The 16,278-nt window shown below is 38.7% G+C and overlaps 2 protein-coding genes across 3 annotated transcripts in view; one reads left to right on the top strand and one right to left on the bottom strand.

The window, feature by feature from the left end:
• vrk3 (VRK serine/threonine kinase 3) overlaps positions 1–1,864 on the top strand; it is a 34,297-nt gene extending 32,433 nt beyond the window's left edge. The window contains exon 15 of one of the 2 annotated variants that reach the window (XM_057860884.1): positions 1,373–1,864. In XM_057860884.1, the coding sequence (XP_057716867.1) occupies positions 1,373–1,509 (137 nt within the window). In that variant the 3' untranslated portion in view covers positions 1,510–1,864. The remainder of the gene's footprint in view (positions 1–1,372) is intronic. The other variant, XM_057860793.1, reaches the window with a different exon arrangement.
• A 4,342-nt stretch (positions 1,865–6,206) lies between these two features.
• The window catches only part of ripor1 (RHO family interacting cell polarization regulator 1), a 41,730-nt gene continuing 31,658 nt past the window's right edge, over positions 6,207–16,278 (bottom strand). Inside the window, exons 14-17 of the mRNA XM_057860681.1 lie at positions 15,839–16,155; positions 7,769–7,859; positions 7,589–7,682; positions 6,207–6,834 (exon numbers count right to left, since the gene is read on the bottom strand). Coding sequence (XP_057716664.1) covers positions 6,755–6,834; positions 7,589–7,682; positions 7,769–7,859; positions 15,839–16,155 — 582 coding nt within the window. The 3' untranslated portion in view covers positions 6,207–6,754. The remainder of the gene's footprint in view (positions 6,835–7,588; positions 7,683–7,768; positions 7,860–15,838; positions 16,156–16,278) is intronic.

Genomic DNA, 16,278 nt, shown 5'->3' with positions numbered 1-16,278 from the left:
GTTACATTCGCATTCCTCCTCATTCCAGGAAGTCACTCGTTTTCATGGCACGGTGTTTAATTTTTTTGAATTTTTTTAATATTAATTTATTATTATTAATATTTTATTATTATTATTTTATTTTTTTTACCGTATTCACTCGAATATAAGACTGCCCTGATTATAAGACAACGAAATTCATTTCGTAAATGTATGGCTTATCTTATCGTTTTTAAAATGTAAATAAACCAATCTATTGTGATAAAACAACAAAATTGCAATAACTGCATTAACCATCAAAGTAAAGTCTAACTGTAGTCTTGAAACAAATCTGAATAAGATTCACAAGTCCTCACAAATACAAGGAAGCTGGACCACATTACACCAGTTTTGAAATCGCTACACTGGCTTCCAGTGAGTCAAAGGATAGACTATAAAATACTACTGCTCGTCTACAAAACACTTAATGGCCTTGGACCAAAATACATGCTTGACTTGTTAGATTCCTATGAGACATCTAGACCCCTAAGGTCATCTGGAACCGGTCTTCTGCATGTTCCAAGAACAAAGCAGGGTGAGGCAGCATTTAGTTATTATGCTCCTCACCTCTGGAACAAGTTACCTGAACATCTGAAGTATGCTCAAACTGTTAGCTCTTTTAAATCAGGGCTAAAAACGCTTTTGTTTAGCACTGCATATCCATAACTGGCTATATATTTCAATCTACCTGCTTTCTATTCCTCTTGTGCTTATCTCCATTGCTGATTTCAATTATTATTATTATTAGTAGTAGTAGTTTTTGTTTTATTTTTATTTGTTTTATTTTTATTTATTTATTTTTCTATTTGTGATTAAATGCGATCTTTTGTCTTGGTTTTTACGTTGTATTGATTTAAATGTGATTTTTATGATCTTCATGTGATGTAAAGCACTTTGAATTGCCTTGTGTTGAATTGTGCTGTATAAATAAATTTGCCTTGCCTTGCCTAAGGAAAAACATTGCAATAAAATAATGCAAACTGGTTAAACTTGAGAGTAGCTGAGATCTGTCATTACAGAACATCGCTTCAATGATATCTGGCGCCATCTAGCATCGTGAATGGATATAATGTCTAGACCGCGAATATAAGACGACCCCCACTTTTTCAGTCTTATTTCAATGCAAAAAAGCACTGTGTTATATTCGGGCCAATACTGTATATAAATCGATCGCTTCCACACACAACCATGCGGTCCATTTCATTCAGGAGCATAAACTACCGCATGAAATATAAAATAAACATGCTTTTTGCTGTCATAGGCACTTTATAATCTGTTGATTTTGACATCTCGCGCCGGCCGCCAACGAGTTAATAAGCTTACGTTATTTATTTATTTATTTTTACTTTCCTAGGCACAATTCGGAGCTACATGGAGACCGTGTCGGAGCTCCAGTACACAGAGCAGCCGGATTACACCGAACTGAAAGACAGGCTCTCCCAAACTTTGTCACAACTTGGAGGCTCTGTCCAAGGGCCCCTCAGCTTTTAGCCTAGGATAAAACCTGAAAATATTTCAGAGTTGGAATTTTTAAAAAAATCTGAACTCAATGTGCAGTATTCATAGCTTTTATTGCTACTGCTTATTGTTGACAAAGTGAACGTCTAAAAATGTCATTTTTGTTTAACGCACTGAAATAAACCAATACATGTGAATGAAGTCGGAAGGCTTGTTTTCAAGAAAACTTTATAAAGTTTGAACATTTCTCAACATAAAACATTTCAGGACATATACAATTCTTTATATGAAACAGTAAATATCTCTTATGGTGAACACTCTTAAAAGTAATTCCAAAATAAACACTGTCATTAGCCTGTTCGCTCCCTTTCCCCTCCCTCCCCCCCAACAACCTGAACATCTGTCACCCGAGGCACTTTCTGAATGGAGAGGCTTTTTTTGTACAATGACAAAGCAAAACAAATGCTGAAATTTGTACACCTACATTATATGAACATTGAATTAGACTTTCTAGGGCACTCATTAAAGTCATTAGCTGCCATTGACAATGATAAAACATCTACGTGGCTGTTTATCCTTCTGCTGTTAATTTAAAAGTCATTCGTAGACCAATCCGTTCATGACAGCCAATGAGTTTTTTGGACGTTTATCGTTGTCAATGGCAGGCAATGAGTTAAATACTATAAAATATAAAAAAAAATAGAGTGATGTTCGGGCCGGAATGGAGTGTACATCCGTGGTCAAAAAAAAAAACACTTCATCATTGAGTAAGATGAAAAAGTGTCTAAAAACTGACCGCGGGTGCATTTTTTTTTTTTTATTCTCAATTATTCATACATGTATGTGAAGTAATTATTAAAATTAAAATCTAAACCTGGCGTCCACATACATGGACATTGCATTCTGCGTCATTTAAGGCACACTCGTATACCAAGTGTTTACGCATTAGTTGCCATTGACGATGATAGATGTCAAATCCCTTTAAAATGGGAGTGTGGCTGCCAATGAAACGTTCATTAACGGCTCCCCTCCCACTTTGAATGGATTGGTTGTCTACTAGTGAAAAATTCATTTAAATTCACAGTGGAAGGATGAAAAGAGCCACGATTGGAAGTCAATCACCGTCAACTGCAGCCCATGAGTTAATAATGTTGCCTAAGTGGCCCAAAATATAATGTGCATGCATGCTGACACCAGGTCTTTGTTTTAAATTACCAAAAACAGTGACTTGCCTTATAAAGGGGTTACAGTGGTATGAAAATTTTTGCGTATATGGAGGTAGATTTGTCTTTATTATTAAAAACAAACAAAAAAACATTCCTTCAATCCAAAAAACTCACTTCAATCATAATGTAAATTTCCAATCAAAAAGTGAATGCAAAAATTTGAAACTGGAAGAAATGCATTTGAAACTACTTTTGATTTTTTTTGTTGGGATTGAATTTTTTTTTTTTTTTTTTTTAATTCATGTTTTGCGTTTGGGCCACAATTTTACCAGGACATTTGTGTCATTCAATCAAAATATAAGTTCCTTCCAACAAAAAAATATTTTCAAAAGAAAAATCACTCCAATCAAAACATTTCAATCATAGAAAAAAAGTTTTTGAATGCGAAAAAATATTTGAGCAGACTTTAAAAAATCTATGTTATGAAGTCTATGATTTGAGACTGAAAAATTTGCATTTGAACAGCTAATTTTTCATTGAAAATGTTTTCTTTGATTGAAGGAATCTTTTTTGTGTTTGGGCCATCTTATCGCTCTCTGGTGAAGTGTTCGTCGAAACACGTCAGGTATTTAAATCACCTATAACTATTGTCTGAGATAAAAGAAAAATTCAACTAATCATTTGTGTCTAAATCAATCAATCCCCAAAAAGTTGCTTAAGTCAAAAAATTTATTTTCAATCAAAGAAAAAATTTGCAAAAACAAAATTCCCCTCCCCTAAAAATAAGTATTTTGAAAATATTATTTTTATTTGAGATTATTTTTGTTTTTATTGAAGTGTCACTTTTTTTGAAGTACAAAAAGTTTTGAACTACCTATTTTTTGATTAGAGGAAAAAGTTTTGAAGGCACTTTTTTTTGATTGAATCATTTTTACACAAATGTTGCACTTCGCTATTGGTCGACATGTTTGAGTGACAAGCGGCTACGCCAATTTCGTAAGCCTTAAAAGCTTGATGAAGCAAGAATCATGGCCACCACTCGTCGGGCCGGCCCGAAACCTTACCTCCATACGGGTACCCCTGACAATTTCAATTAATTTAGAAATCACTCTGGTTTTTGGAATAGCAACTCCATTTTGAGATTTCAAAAAAACTGATGGACAGAATAATATTTCATAAGAAAAAACTAGGTTTATTGACTAACAGAATGTGCAAGATCCATCAAAACAAAATTACACAGCTGCAAAAATTTTGGGCACCCTTGTCATTTTGTTGATTTGAAAACTTGCAATTCATTAACACTGGTTAAAAGGAACCCAAAATTGATATTTGAGATGATCAAAACCTAAACCTTATTGAAAGATGTATAAATCATTAGAAAATGTAAGGTTGGGCAATCTGGGTGTTTGAATCTGGGGGCTTCAAAAGAGCTCTTCAATAACCTGAAGGAAATACTGACATTATGATTTAAGACCAGAAAAAGCCATCTCAGAAATTTCAGCTGTCAGTTTCCACTGTGAGGAAAAGTGAGGAAATGATAGACCACAAAGACAGTTCTTGTTCATACCAGCCAAGAAAAATATTGAGGCAAATGTGAAGAATGATGAGCATGGTCAAAGACAACTCACAGACCACCAAAGAACTACAACGCGATCTTGCTGAAGATTGTGTCAATTCAGCGCATTTTGCACAGAGATAAGCTATACGGGAGTGATGCGGAAGAAGCCTTTTCTGCACACGTGCTGCAAACAAACAAATGTACTGTGGGCTAAATAAATAAAACATTCCAAGAAGAGGCAATAGCCACCTTAAATAATATTTGGTGGCGGACCCATTATGCTGTTGGGTGGCCTGGCACTGAGAATCTTCGGGGCAACATGGATTCCACTTAATATCAACAGATTCTTGAGAATAATGTTTAACTAGTTACACTGGGGCTAAATACAACCCCTAGCAAAAAGTATGGAATCACCAGTCTCCGACGAGCACTCAAACATTTTATCACGTAGCATAAACTCAGATAAAGCTTGAAAAAAATAACGAATTAGTTCAAAAGTGCAGTTCTTTAGCATTCAGAAACACTAAAAAAAATGAATGAAAACATTGTGGTGGTCAGTAAATGTTACTTTTATAGAGCAAGTGCTGGGAAATATATATGGAATCACTCCATTCTGATAGGAAAAAAATGGAATCATGAGAAACAAACAACGAAATAACAAGACATATTCTTAGTATTTAGTAGCACCACCTCTGGCTTTTATGACAGCTTGGCAGTCTCTGAGGCATGGACATGATGAGTATTCGTCATCAATTTGGTGCCAACTCTCTGACTGCAGTTGCCGGATCATCCTTGCAGGTCGTAGCCTTGCTGTGGACCATTTTTTAAAATTTTCCACCACAGGTTTTTTTATAGGGTTGAGATCTGGGTTATTTGCAGGCCATGACATTGACTGGATTAGTCTTTCTCCAAGGAATGCCTTGTCCAATGCAGATTCTTGACTCTTGACAATGCTGGAACTTTAGTTTGGTGCTGTTCCAGTGAGATTTACAAAGATGACTGCCAGAAGAAAACATCAAAATTCCCTCACTCCTTGACGATATGGGGCTGCATGTCAGGCAAAGGCACTGGGGAAAAAGGCTGTGGTTAAATCTTCAATAAATGCACAAGTTTATATTGAAATTTTAGACAGCTTTCTTATCCCTTCAATTGAAAATAGGATATTTTCCAAGATGACAATGCATCATGCCACAGAGCTAAAACTGTTAAAGCATTCCTTGGAGAAAGACTCATCCAGTCAATGTCATGGCCTGCAAATAGCCCAGATCTCAACCCTATTGAAAACCTCTGTTGGAAATTGAAAAACAATGGTCCACAGCAAGGCTCCGACCTGCAAGGATGATCTGGCAACTGCAATCAAAGAGAGTTGGCACCAAATTGTTGAAGAAGTAAGCCTGCAAGCCTGCATTAAAGCCAGATGTGGTGCTACTAAATACTAGAGATGTGTTTTGTTATTTCTTTGTTTGTTTCTCATGATTGATTCCATACATATTTCTCTGTGCTTGCTCTATAAAAGTAACATTTACTGACCACCACAATGTTTTTATTCATTTTAGTGTTTCTGAATGCGAAAGAGTTGCACTTTTGAAATTATTTTTTTCAAGCTTTTTATCTGAGTTTGATCTACATGATAAAATGTCTGAGTGAGTGCTTTTCCGAGACTGGTGATTCCATACGTTTTGCTAGGGGTTGTATTTCACCAATACAATGACCATTGACCATTGCTAAAAATCTACTCTAGCATTCATACACACATACAAATACTGGACTGGGAGGGCAATTCCAGTCCAGAATTCAAAAGCTGTTATTTTGGCAAAAGGAAGCTCTACTAAACATTGATTCATTTTTGTCTGTTGAGGTGCCTAAATTTTTTCAACTATTTAATTTTGTTTTGATCCATATTGCACATCTTATGTTAGTTAAATAAACCGAAGTTTCCCTTCGGAAATTTTACTCTGTCCATCAGTTGTTGTTTTTTTGATACATCAAACATGAAGTTGCTCATATAAGCGGCCATAAATTTATTTTTGGAAATAAAAGAAATTCCAGGGGTGTTCAAAATTTTTCATACCACTAAAACAGCGGACATGCTGGCAGTGTGACGCAGATACAGTACATATGTGCAGGGTTAAATAACATTTTTAAAGTTCACTCGGCCCCTTAATGATGGTCCTAAGGCATTTCAAGTCCTGGTGTAGCTTACACAAAAAAAGACAACTAGCGCATAATGTGGAGTCTCTCCTTAAGAGCTTTACTTGCTGGAAAACACTGCAAAAAGTCCCCAGTCATTGATTGGTCGCCGAGTAAGGTTCTTTTAAATAAAGCGAGCCTGCTTTTAGTGGCTTGTTTTCAAACAAAGTGGCATGAAGACAGGCAACGTGATGGCGTTGAAAGACTGAGGACTTTGGAAGAAGAAGTGGAGTGTGTTCATGGTTCCTGGTGAGAACAAGGCGAATGTGTGCGCAAACTCTACGGTAACGGTAGAGCTCGCTTGTCGACTTGGCAACGAGCACGTTAGACCACAGCGGAACGAAGAATAGAATGCGCTCGTGCTTTAGAAGACGGTCGTGGCCAAGTGGCCGGGAGTCGGGGGGCGCTCTGCCTCTTCTTGAACATCTGGTGAGGTGTCCTCTCCTGAAAAATTGGACGAAAGAAGAAAAGCACAAGTTGAGCTGTTGGCTGTTGTTGCCAGTGGGCTGCCATAAACGATTATTTAACAATTGTTTTTGCCATTAGTCAATGAATGGGCTACTATATACAGTGCCCTCCATAATTATTGGCACCCCTGAAAAAGATGTGTTTTTTAGCTTCTATAAATATTTTTTTTCCCCACACAGATAAGACAGGGAAAAATGAAGATGTTTGAGAATGAAATTTAAGACTTGTAAATAAAATTCAAGATCTTTTCAAGGCCTTAATTTGCTTTTATCAAATTTAAGACTTTTCCAAGTTTTTAAGACCCCGCGGGAACCCAATGTTGCACTTAGTACCCATCATTTTTTCTCAAGTGTCTGGCGCTGGGACGTACATAGTACATATTATGCCTGAATTCGTGCATTCTCACGAGAGTCCTCGTGATTTCCTTTGTCTGATAGCCGCAGACATTCATATACAGTAGAAATTGATCTGCGATGTTTTCGAAGCTGTCATGCTACCGTGTCGCAGCTGCAGGCGGTGTGAATTACGGGTAAACCTCTTGTGTTTCAGGCCAGTCAGGATAACTGAAATGATTTAATTTTGCTGACAGCCCCTCCCAGTCTCAATGGAATCGCCGTTAATCACCATCAATGGCAATGAAACAACCGACCATCGTGGTTCAAATGGATTCGCCCTCTACCACTGTCAGAGGCAGGGAATTAGTTAAGAAGTTCCATTTAAAACCACGCACCGTGTTGCTGGTCCGCCTTTTCCTCAGTGTGCCCCTCCTCTTCTTCGGGCAGCTGCACCTGACGCAAATCCTGCTCGTCTTCTGCACTTGATTCCTGATGGAAACGATTTTGGTCTGGCTTTACTTTTTGAAAGAGCGAACAGCGTCTATGGGAAAGTGTCGCGCTGCGGCAATGCGTACCTGTGATTCGGAGACGCCGTCTTCGTCGGAGTTGCGAAATCCTTCCGGGGCCTCCATGAGGAATTCCAGCCCGTCTCCTTCCTCTTCGTCGCTGCCGGCACATCAAAAAAGAAAAGTTTTTTTTTTTTTTTTTTTTTTTTTAATACACCGCCAGTGGTTATGTTTTCGGTTACGTAAGACTGTTTTCATGATAATACCTTTATTCATTCTTGAGTTATTATCAAATTTGCAGGATGTTTATAATTTGAAACGGAAGAGATGCAAATTTGGGGTAATGTGGTCAAATGTCAGAAAAGGAATTTCTGAGAATGCTCCTCTATTTTTCTACTTGAAGTCAGGATATAGTTTAACTTCATGTCAAAATCTGTAGAAGAATACCCCTATTGCAAGTCAACATAATACATGTGCATTTGCAAGTTCTGATGAAAAGCGCACGACCGCTGCTAATCCTCCCAGTCCAAATGGATTAGAATTCTATTGAGATAATGGCAATAGCATTGAGTTTAAAAGCAGTATTTGTATACTTAATAAAAAAAGACAGGGGTAGCCAATAAGGGAAATCAGAAGTTCACTGGCCCCATTACCAAATCACTGGCCCAGGTCAACGTATCAGTTATTTATCTCAATAATCACAAAAAAGAACATTTTGCTTGAATAACGTGAACACTTATTTTTTCGCGGTAGATTTAATGAAAAGTGCAGCAGAACGGTGAAAAAACATGAATCGAGTGCAAACAATCCTATTCCAAACCCCTAATCATATATAGCCAGGGGTGAAAGTGGGCCAGAACGGTCATGAACTCAGTTCCGGTATAAGATCTGGGCCATTTAATTTCATTCACTGTTGTTGTTTTATTGCTTTAAAACTTTTATAGACAATAATTTACCAGTAAATTCTTCATTTCAAAATCATATACTGGACAGGAAAGTCAATTACATGCAATGACACTTTTCGGCCACCGGGGGGGGGGGGGTTCGTGCTTGGCAACAGTGATAAAAAAAATAATAATAAAAATGGGTTGAGAATAAACCTGAAAATGATTGGTTTTCTCTCTGCTCTATATCAGCAATATTTCAAGATTGCTTACACGGCCGAGAGTCGGGGCAAACTGCGCATATGTGTGTGTGACATGCATGGACAGTGCGTGCATGTTATCGATCCACAGAAACTTTGAATATAAACCTAAACGGGGATTATTTATGTCTGTTATTTGTGTCCTCTTTTTGGAAATCAAAATATGATCGTCCTGCAATGACGGGTGACAGCGAGCAAGTGTAATTTGTACAATAAGACCTGCAGTATGAACGTAGCCATATACTAGTATACCCGATTTGGTTTTAGGTCGCAAGTGGCTTTGAAAATATTTGAATTTTTTGGAAGTTTTTGAAAATAGGCCCCCTGTGGACCGATAGTGAATAGTGGAAAGTGAAGTCTATGCTTTTCTCGATCTTATTTGTCTGCATACAGTGGGGCAAATAAGTATTTAGTCCACCACCAATTGTGCAAGTTCTCCTCCTTGAAAAGATTAGAGAGGCCTGAAATTGTCAACATGGGTAAACCTCAACCATGAGAGACAGAATGTGGGAAAAAAAACAGAAAATCACATTGTTTGATTTTTAAAGAATTTCTTTCCAAATTAGAGTGGAAAATAAGTATTTGGTCACCACAAACAAGCAGATTTCTGGCTGTTAAAGAGGTCTAACTTCTTCTAACGAGGTCTAACGAGGCTCCACTCGTTACCTGTAATAATGACACCTGTTTTAACTCATTAGCGGTATAAAAGACACCTGTCCACAACCTCTATCAGTCACACTACAAACTCCACTATGGCCAAGACCAAAGAGCTGTCGAAGGACCAAATTGTAGACCTGCACCAGGCTGGGAAGACTGAATCTGCAATAGGTAAAACGCTTGGTGTAAAGAAATCAACTGTGGGAGCAATTATTAGAAAATGGAAGACATACAAGACCACTGATAATCTCTCTCGATCTGGGGCTCCATGCAAGATCTCACCCCGTGGCGTCAAAATGATAACAAGAACAGTGAACAAAAATCCCGGAATCACACGGGGGGGGACCTAGTGAATGACTAGAGGTGGGAATCTTTGGGCACCTAACGATTCGATTACGATTACGATTCAGAGGCTACGATTCGATTAGAAATCGATTATTGATGACAACACCCCCCGCCCCCCACTATTAGCTGCTTTTAATGTTTTGTACATTAGTTACAAAAACTAAAAAAAAAAAAAAAAAAATTTAAAAAGCCTCGCAGGCTTAAATAAACGACTATTTCAGTATCAAGTTAACAGTTAAAAACAATAAATGATATACTCAAATCCCCATTCTGTATCAGCAGCTTTAAACTACATTCAATTGTGAATCAACCGTTAAAGTTGTTAAAATTGCTCCTGTTATTCTATAATTTCCCTTTTGTCTACTTTCGACATGTGAACGTTTTAAAACTATTTTAAAGATAGATTCAAGTCAATATTTTACCGATTTAGGAGTATTTTACATAAAAAGTTAATTAGTTTCGCTTGGAAGGTTCGCTACAACAGCCTTGCAGGGAAGTCTACTTCTTTAAGATGGCGGCTGTTTACTAATGCCTGCATCTAGCTTTCTGTACAATACATCTAGTCCTATATAAATATGATATCTACCGTGCCAGTATGTGGACGTACTTTGTAGCAGCTGTCAGCAGAAGTCAGGTATGATGTTGTTCTTTTTTTATCTCGCGGCATGAGTTGAGCTAGAGCCGTGAGTTGAGTATTGGCATTACCCGAGGGGCCGGGTAATGGCAAGCATGATGTTTAGCCACTCTCGCTCCGTTCCTCATTGTGTCCCGAAGACCGCGCGGCGCGCTGAGTGTATTTTATTTCCGCTTTACTTGACATATTTCAATAATCGGAATTTGGATGTTTGTGAATCGTTATCGAATCTTCCACGGCTGAATCGCGAATAATCTAAGAATCTGAAATTTCGCACACCTCTATGAATGACCTACAGAGAGCTGGGACCACAGTAACAAAGGCTACAATCAGTAACACATTGCGCCGCCAAGGACTCAAATCCTGCACTGCCAGACGTGTCCCCCTGCGGAAGCCAGTACACGTCCAGGCCCGTCTGCGGTTCGCTAGAGAGCATTTGGATGATTCACAAGAGGACTGGGAGAATGTGTTATGGTCAGATGAAACCAAAATAGAAGTTTTTGGTAGAAACACAGGTTCTCGTGTTTGGAGGAGAAAGAATTCTGAATTGCATCCGAAGGACACCATACGCACTGTGAAGCATGGGGGTGGAAACATCATGCTTTGGGGCTGTTTTTCTGCAAAGGGACCAGGATGACTGATCTGTGTAAAGGAAAGAATGAACGGGGCCATGTATCGAGAGATTTTGAGTGAAAATCTCCTTCCATCAGCAAAGACATTGAAGGTGAAACGTGGCTGGGTCTTTCAGCATGACAATGATCCAAAACACACAGCCGGGGCAACAAAGGAGTGGCTACGTAAGAAGCATTTCAAGGTCCTGGAGTGGTCTAGCCAGTCTCTAGATCTCAACCCCATAGAAAATCTGTGGAGAGGGTTGAAAGTCTGTGTCGCCCAACGACAGCCCCAAAACATCACTGCTCTAGAGGAGATCTGCATGGAGGAATGGGCCAAAATACCAGCAACAGAGTGTGAAAATCTTGTGAAGAGTTACAGAAAACGTTTGGCCTCCGTTATTGCCAACAAAGGGTACATAAAGTATTGAGATGAACTTTTGGTATTGACCAAATACTTATATTCCACTATGATTTGCAAATAAACGCAGAACTAGCAAAATTGCAAGAATGGTTCGACGCAATTAAATTATCCCTAAATCTCGAAAAAACCAAATACATGCTATTTGGCAGAAAAGGCCTTAACGAGAACTTAAACATACAAATAAACAATGTTGTGATACAAAGAGTACAGCAGCACTAAGTCTTAGGTATTGTCCTAGATCACCGTCTAACTTGGAAGGCTCATGTGGAGCAGTTGCGCAACAAGCTTGCAAGGAGCATCTCCATTCTCTTTAGAGCACAAAATAATGCTAGATAAGAGGGCTCTCCAAACCCTTTACAGCGTGCTTGTCTTCTCAGCTACTGCTTGGAGATCTGGGGACACACGTACACAACACATCTTTGTCCACTTTTTATCCTTCAAAAAAAGGCAATTAGAATTATTCATAAAGCACCGTTCAGAGCGCACACAAACGAACTTTACATCAAGTCCAAGCTATTAAAATTTTATGACTTGGTTAACTTCAAAACTGCTCAAATGATGTACAAGGCCCACACAAACAGTCTCCCGCCTAACCTACAAGCATTATTCCAACTAAGGGAATCTACCAACGACCTGAGAGAAAACAGATTGTTTTCCTATCAGGCAACTAGGACAACATTAAAATCTTTCTCGATTACGAACATTGGGGCTCGCCTATGGAATACATGTGATGCAGCGCTTCCGAGTATAAAATCATTGATTTACTTCAAAAAGATGTACAAAGAAACCATAATAAAACGCTACATGGACCAAAGTGAGTCATAGGGTTTAGGGTTTAGGGTTAGGTATGAGATTTTCACGGTACGATAACCGTGAGCAAAAATACCGCGGTTTCACGGTATCACGGTATTGCAATTATAGCTCCAAAATTTTGAGATGTATGGGTTTAAAAAAATAAATTTTAAAAAAATCCATTGAACAGGATTTTTTCAAAACATATTTGCAAATTGGAACATGAATATAATGTGAAAATAAATAAATTAACAAAAAATAACAAATATTATATAAAATTAAAATAAATAGAACCTAGACTATACCCACAGCCACAGTTCAAGTTGCTCAATATTAGAGTAAGAACAAAATAATTGCTATAAAAAGTAAAAACACTTCTAAATAAAATTAAAAATATATACCGTATGACTTTTTTTTGAGGGGGGAAGCTCAAGTGAAGTTTCGCCATTTTCAGCCACTGTGTCAACTCTAGTCTACATAATGCCATGCCTTTGTGTTAAAAAGAACAAAGAATTCATAAGTTAATAAGTTAGTTAAAAATGTATAAGTTAGTTTTATAAATTAGTTAAAATGTACATATTGTTGAGGAAAGGTTTCATCTAAAAAATAAAAAAATAAAATAAAAAAAAGTGAGGAGTGAGACCTCCTCTCTCAATTAGCGATCTTTGACGCGATTCTTTTTCTTTCCCCCCTGCATTCAAGCTTTTCTCTCACTCAGCAGCTGTGAGACATAAAAGAAGCTGCTCTCCCAGTTTAGCCTAGGCTAACATTCGTCTTTGTAAGTTTTAGTGAGTTTGTATATTGAATTTGAAAGGAAAATGTGTGTTTTGTTTTTGGCGAACTTTTTAATGGAGCTACTGCTATCCTGTTGAACCTAATCACACTTGGAAAAATACAATTGTACAGCGTTTTAAATGTATTTATTTGTATATTTCACCACGATTTGAGAGCTCAATAAATTGAAGAAAAGTACGCCTTGTGTTTGGAGGATTTGTTTTTGGGTTTGCTGGCTGTTTAGTGACACTCACGGCAACAAACGGGAAGGGGTGAGCGGTGCCGCACCAAGCCACTTCGGCTGCATTTTGGCACATGAAAAATAGCGAATACCGTACTAAGGTATGACGGAAAATTTTAGTGGTTTTGAAACCGCGACGTTTTCACACCACGGTAAACCGTGAAACCGGTAACCGGCACATGTCTAGTCATAGCTGTACTGCACACACACAGCCGCACAAATTGTTCCCACAACAAAATGGCAAACAAAGGATGATTAAATGTCAGGGACAGAGAATAAGACATAACATTGCTCTGAAGATATGCCCTCCAGTAAAATTAGATTACTGGTCTACCATTGCAACGCGAGTGCTGTGTTTAACCTGCTGTGAGATAGAGCTTGTTGACTGGACACTCAGCTCTCTGGACAAAATATTTTCTACAATGAGACCTACACCAAACCAACTGAGGTTGAACCCACTCAAATTGACAATATGCGAAATTCCATGGCAATCAATGACTTTTTGAATGATATGTGAGTAAAAAAAAAAAACAAAAAAAAACTGAAAATAACTGGACTGTAACACAAACATGCTAGACTGTGCGTCCCGGGCTGTTGGGGGACGGGTATCAATAAGCATTTGCTTTTTCCCGTTTTCCTTTGTCTGTCAACGTCTTTTTTTTCGGGCAAATTATTCCTTAGTCTGTGTCAATGTTTCTCCTTTCTGGCCAAAATATCCCACACTCTGAAACTGTCAATGATTATGATGATGATGACGATGACAATAAATTCATTCATTCATTCAATAAATTCTTTAAAAATCAACAATGTGATTTTCTGTTTTTTTTCCCCCACATTCTGTCTCTCATGGCTGAGGTTTTCCCATATTGACAATTACAGACCTCTCTAATATTTTCAAGTGGGAGATCTTGCACAATTAGTGGTTGACTAAATACTTATTTGCCCCACTGTATGTGGCCATTGATCTGTTCACCTTCTCACAGTAAAGCTCGTTTTTTTGTCTCATCTTAGCAGAGCCAATTCCAGCTGTCTCGCCACTGGGACTGAAACTTTCTCTCCCGTTTCTTTTCACATTTGATTTCGCTTTCCCTCAACTCCTCCGGTGACTTCCTCTTTCTTGAGGAGGTGCCCCCCCCCGTTGCTTGGCCAGGTGCTGGGAATTACAGAAACATGTCTTATGGAATAACGTTAGGTGGGTACTGATACACTGACAATTAATCAGCAGCAGTAATCAGGTTGCGCGCATTCCCGTGGGAGCGAGCGAGCGAACGAGGTGTGTTTACTAGAGATGGGATGCTTGAGCCTTCCTGCTCGAATCTGATTCGAGTAAATGAAGTAGAGGTGTGTCAAAGCAGTGTTCCGAAAACGGCGTCGAGCAAGCCAAAAATCACGTGACCACTGCTGACGAGGCCTCGAACGTCACAGATGTGTCAGCGAGTCACACTGTTTCCACAGGAAAATGAAAACACGATGGGAGCCCGCCCGCTCAGTCGGTGGGAACGCAATAAAAAGTGGCAGAATAACGCAGTTATTCGGCGGTTTTTTGAGAGGAGGAATTTTCGCGAGTGCTACAAACATTTGCTCATTTTCAAGTCAGGAGTGGGAATATCACTATCACTTAAATTTCATTAAATTCATTCACATTGTTATACAATAGATAGTGCCATACGTTTATTTAGAATAGATACAAATACGACACGAGCACCCCCCCCCCCCCCCCCAGAAATTATACTTAATTAAAAAATAAAATATTTCACAAACCTTTCTTACTTTTATTCGGCTCAATTATTTCCATCTTATGATTTTGGAAACCCTTATAGTATGCAATAAATAATATCCCTGTTCCCAAGCACTGTGCTTTCTGTACTGTAATATTTACAAAAAACTAACAATACAGAGTTACTCCCCGACATCTAGGACGAGCCACTAACAAGACTAGCACCGTCGTGTATTACAAATACTGCTTTGAACACGTCTTCACAGACAAACCAATGACACGGGCTTAAAAAGGTCAACTTTAACTGTGTAAATCACACTAATGACGACACGATCTCACAGTTGAAATAGACGACATCCACTTAATTAGATTTAAGATATGTAATGCTGAGGCAATTTGACAACTTTAGTTTGAAAAAGAAACATGCACTGTTTATCCAGTAGATGGAGCTCTTGCGGAGTGTCAAACGCCTCGAAACAGTGATTCAATTTAGGGCAATTGTCTCAAAAGTGGTTCATTGTTTCGGAAAGCCTCGGTTTTTCCATCCGTAGTGTTTACGCCCCACAAAGAGCAACAGCTGCTGCATGGCCTGTAAAGGCTGTCTTTGATCAGGATCGCGTAACATCATCAAAACACAGAACCACTGGGAAATAATGTGAAGTAAGATTTTTTGTTGTTGTTGTTTTTTTTAATCAAAGCATTATTTTTACTGGCCACACCGGGCCAGTGGTGGGAGTATACTGGTGGCCCTGACGGTTTTGAAATTACGTCCGGCCTACAGGACTCCTGAAAACACTGACCTTGCTCCAGAGTAAGTTTCTTTGTCCTTCTCGTCATTCATGTTGTCTTGTTGATCGTCTCCATTCTCTTCTTGCTTTGCTTTGTCTTCCTCGTCTTCCTTTTTCTGCTCATCATCCCCTTCCTTCTCTGAAGGCTCCGTTTCATTTTGATGCTCATCTTCCTCTTCAGGCTCATCATTTTCTTGCTGCACAAACTCGGCCTCTTCCTCCAACTCCTCCTCCTCGTCCTCTTCGAGGTCAGAGCAGTTGAGAAAGTCAAAACTCTCAAGAGCAGTCTCCACTTCCTGAGTGAAACTAGAAGAGGTGGGGAAAGGGACCTGGGGAGAAACCAGTGAAGGACACATTGAGTTTTCAACTACAGCCAACATAAGAGAGCAAATCAGCAATTTTAACAGGGTTTCCCCCAGTGCTTTTGAGGTTTTAACTGCGTTTAGTGAGAC

Source organism: Corythoichthys intestinalis, chromosome 1 (assembly GCF_030265065.1).
Source record: "Corythoichthys intestinalis isolate RoL2023-P3 chromosome 1, ASM3026506v1, whole genome shotgun sequence".
Lineage (NCBI taxonomy): Eukaryota > Metazoa > Chordata > Actinopteri > Syngnathiformes > Syngnathidae > Corythoichthys > Corythoichthys intestinalis.
Note: the sequence above shows the minus strand (reverse complement) of the source record. Positions and strands in the feature narration are given on the sequence as shown.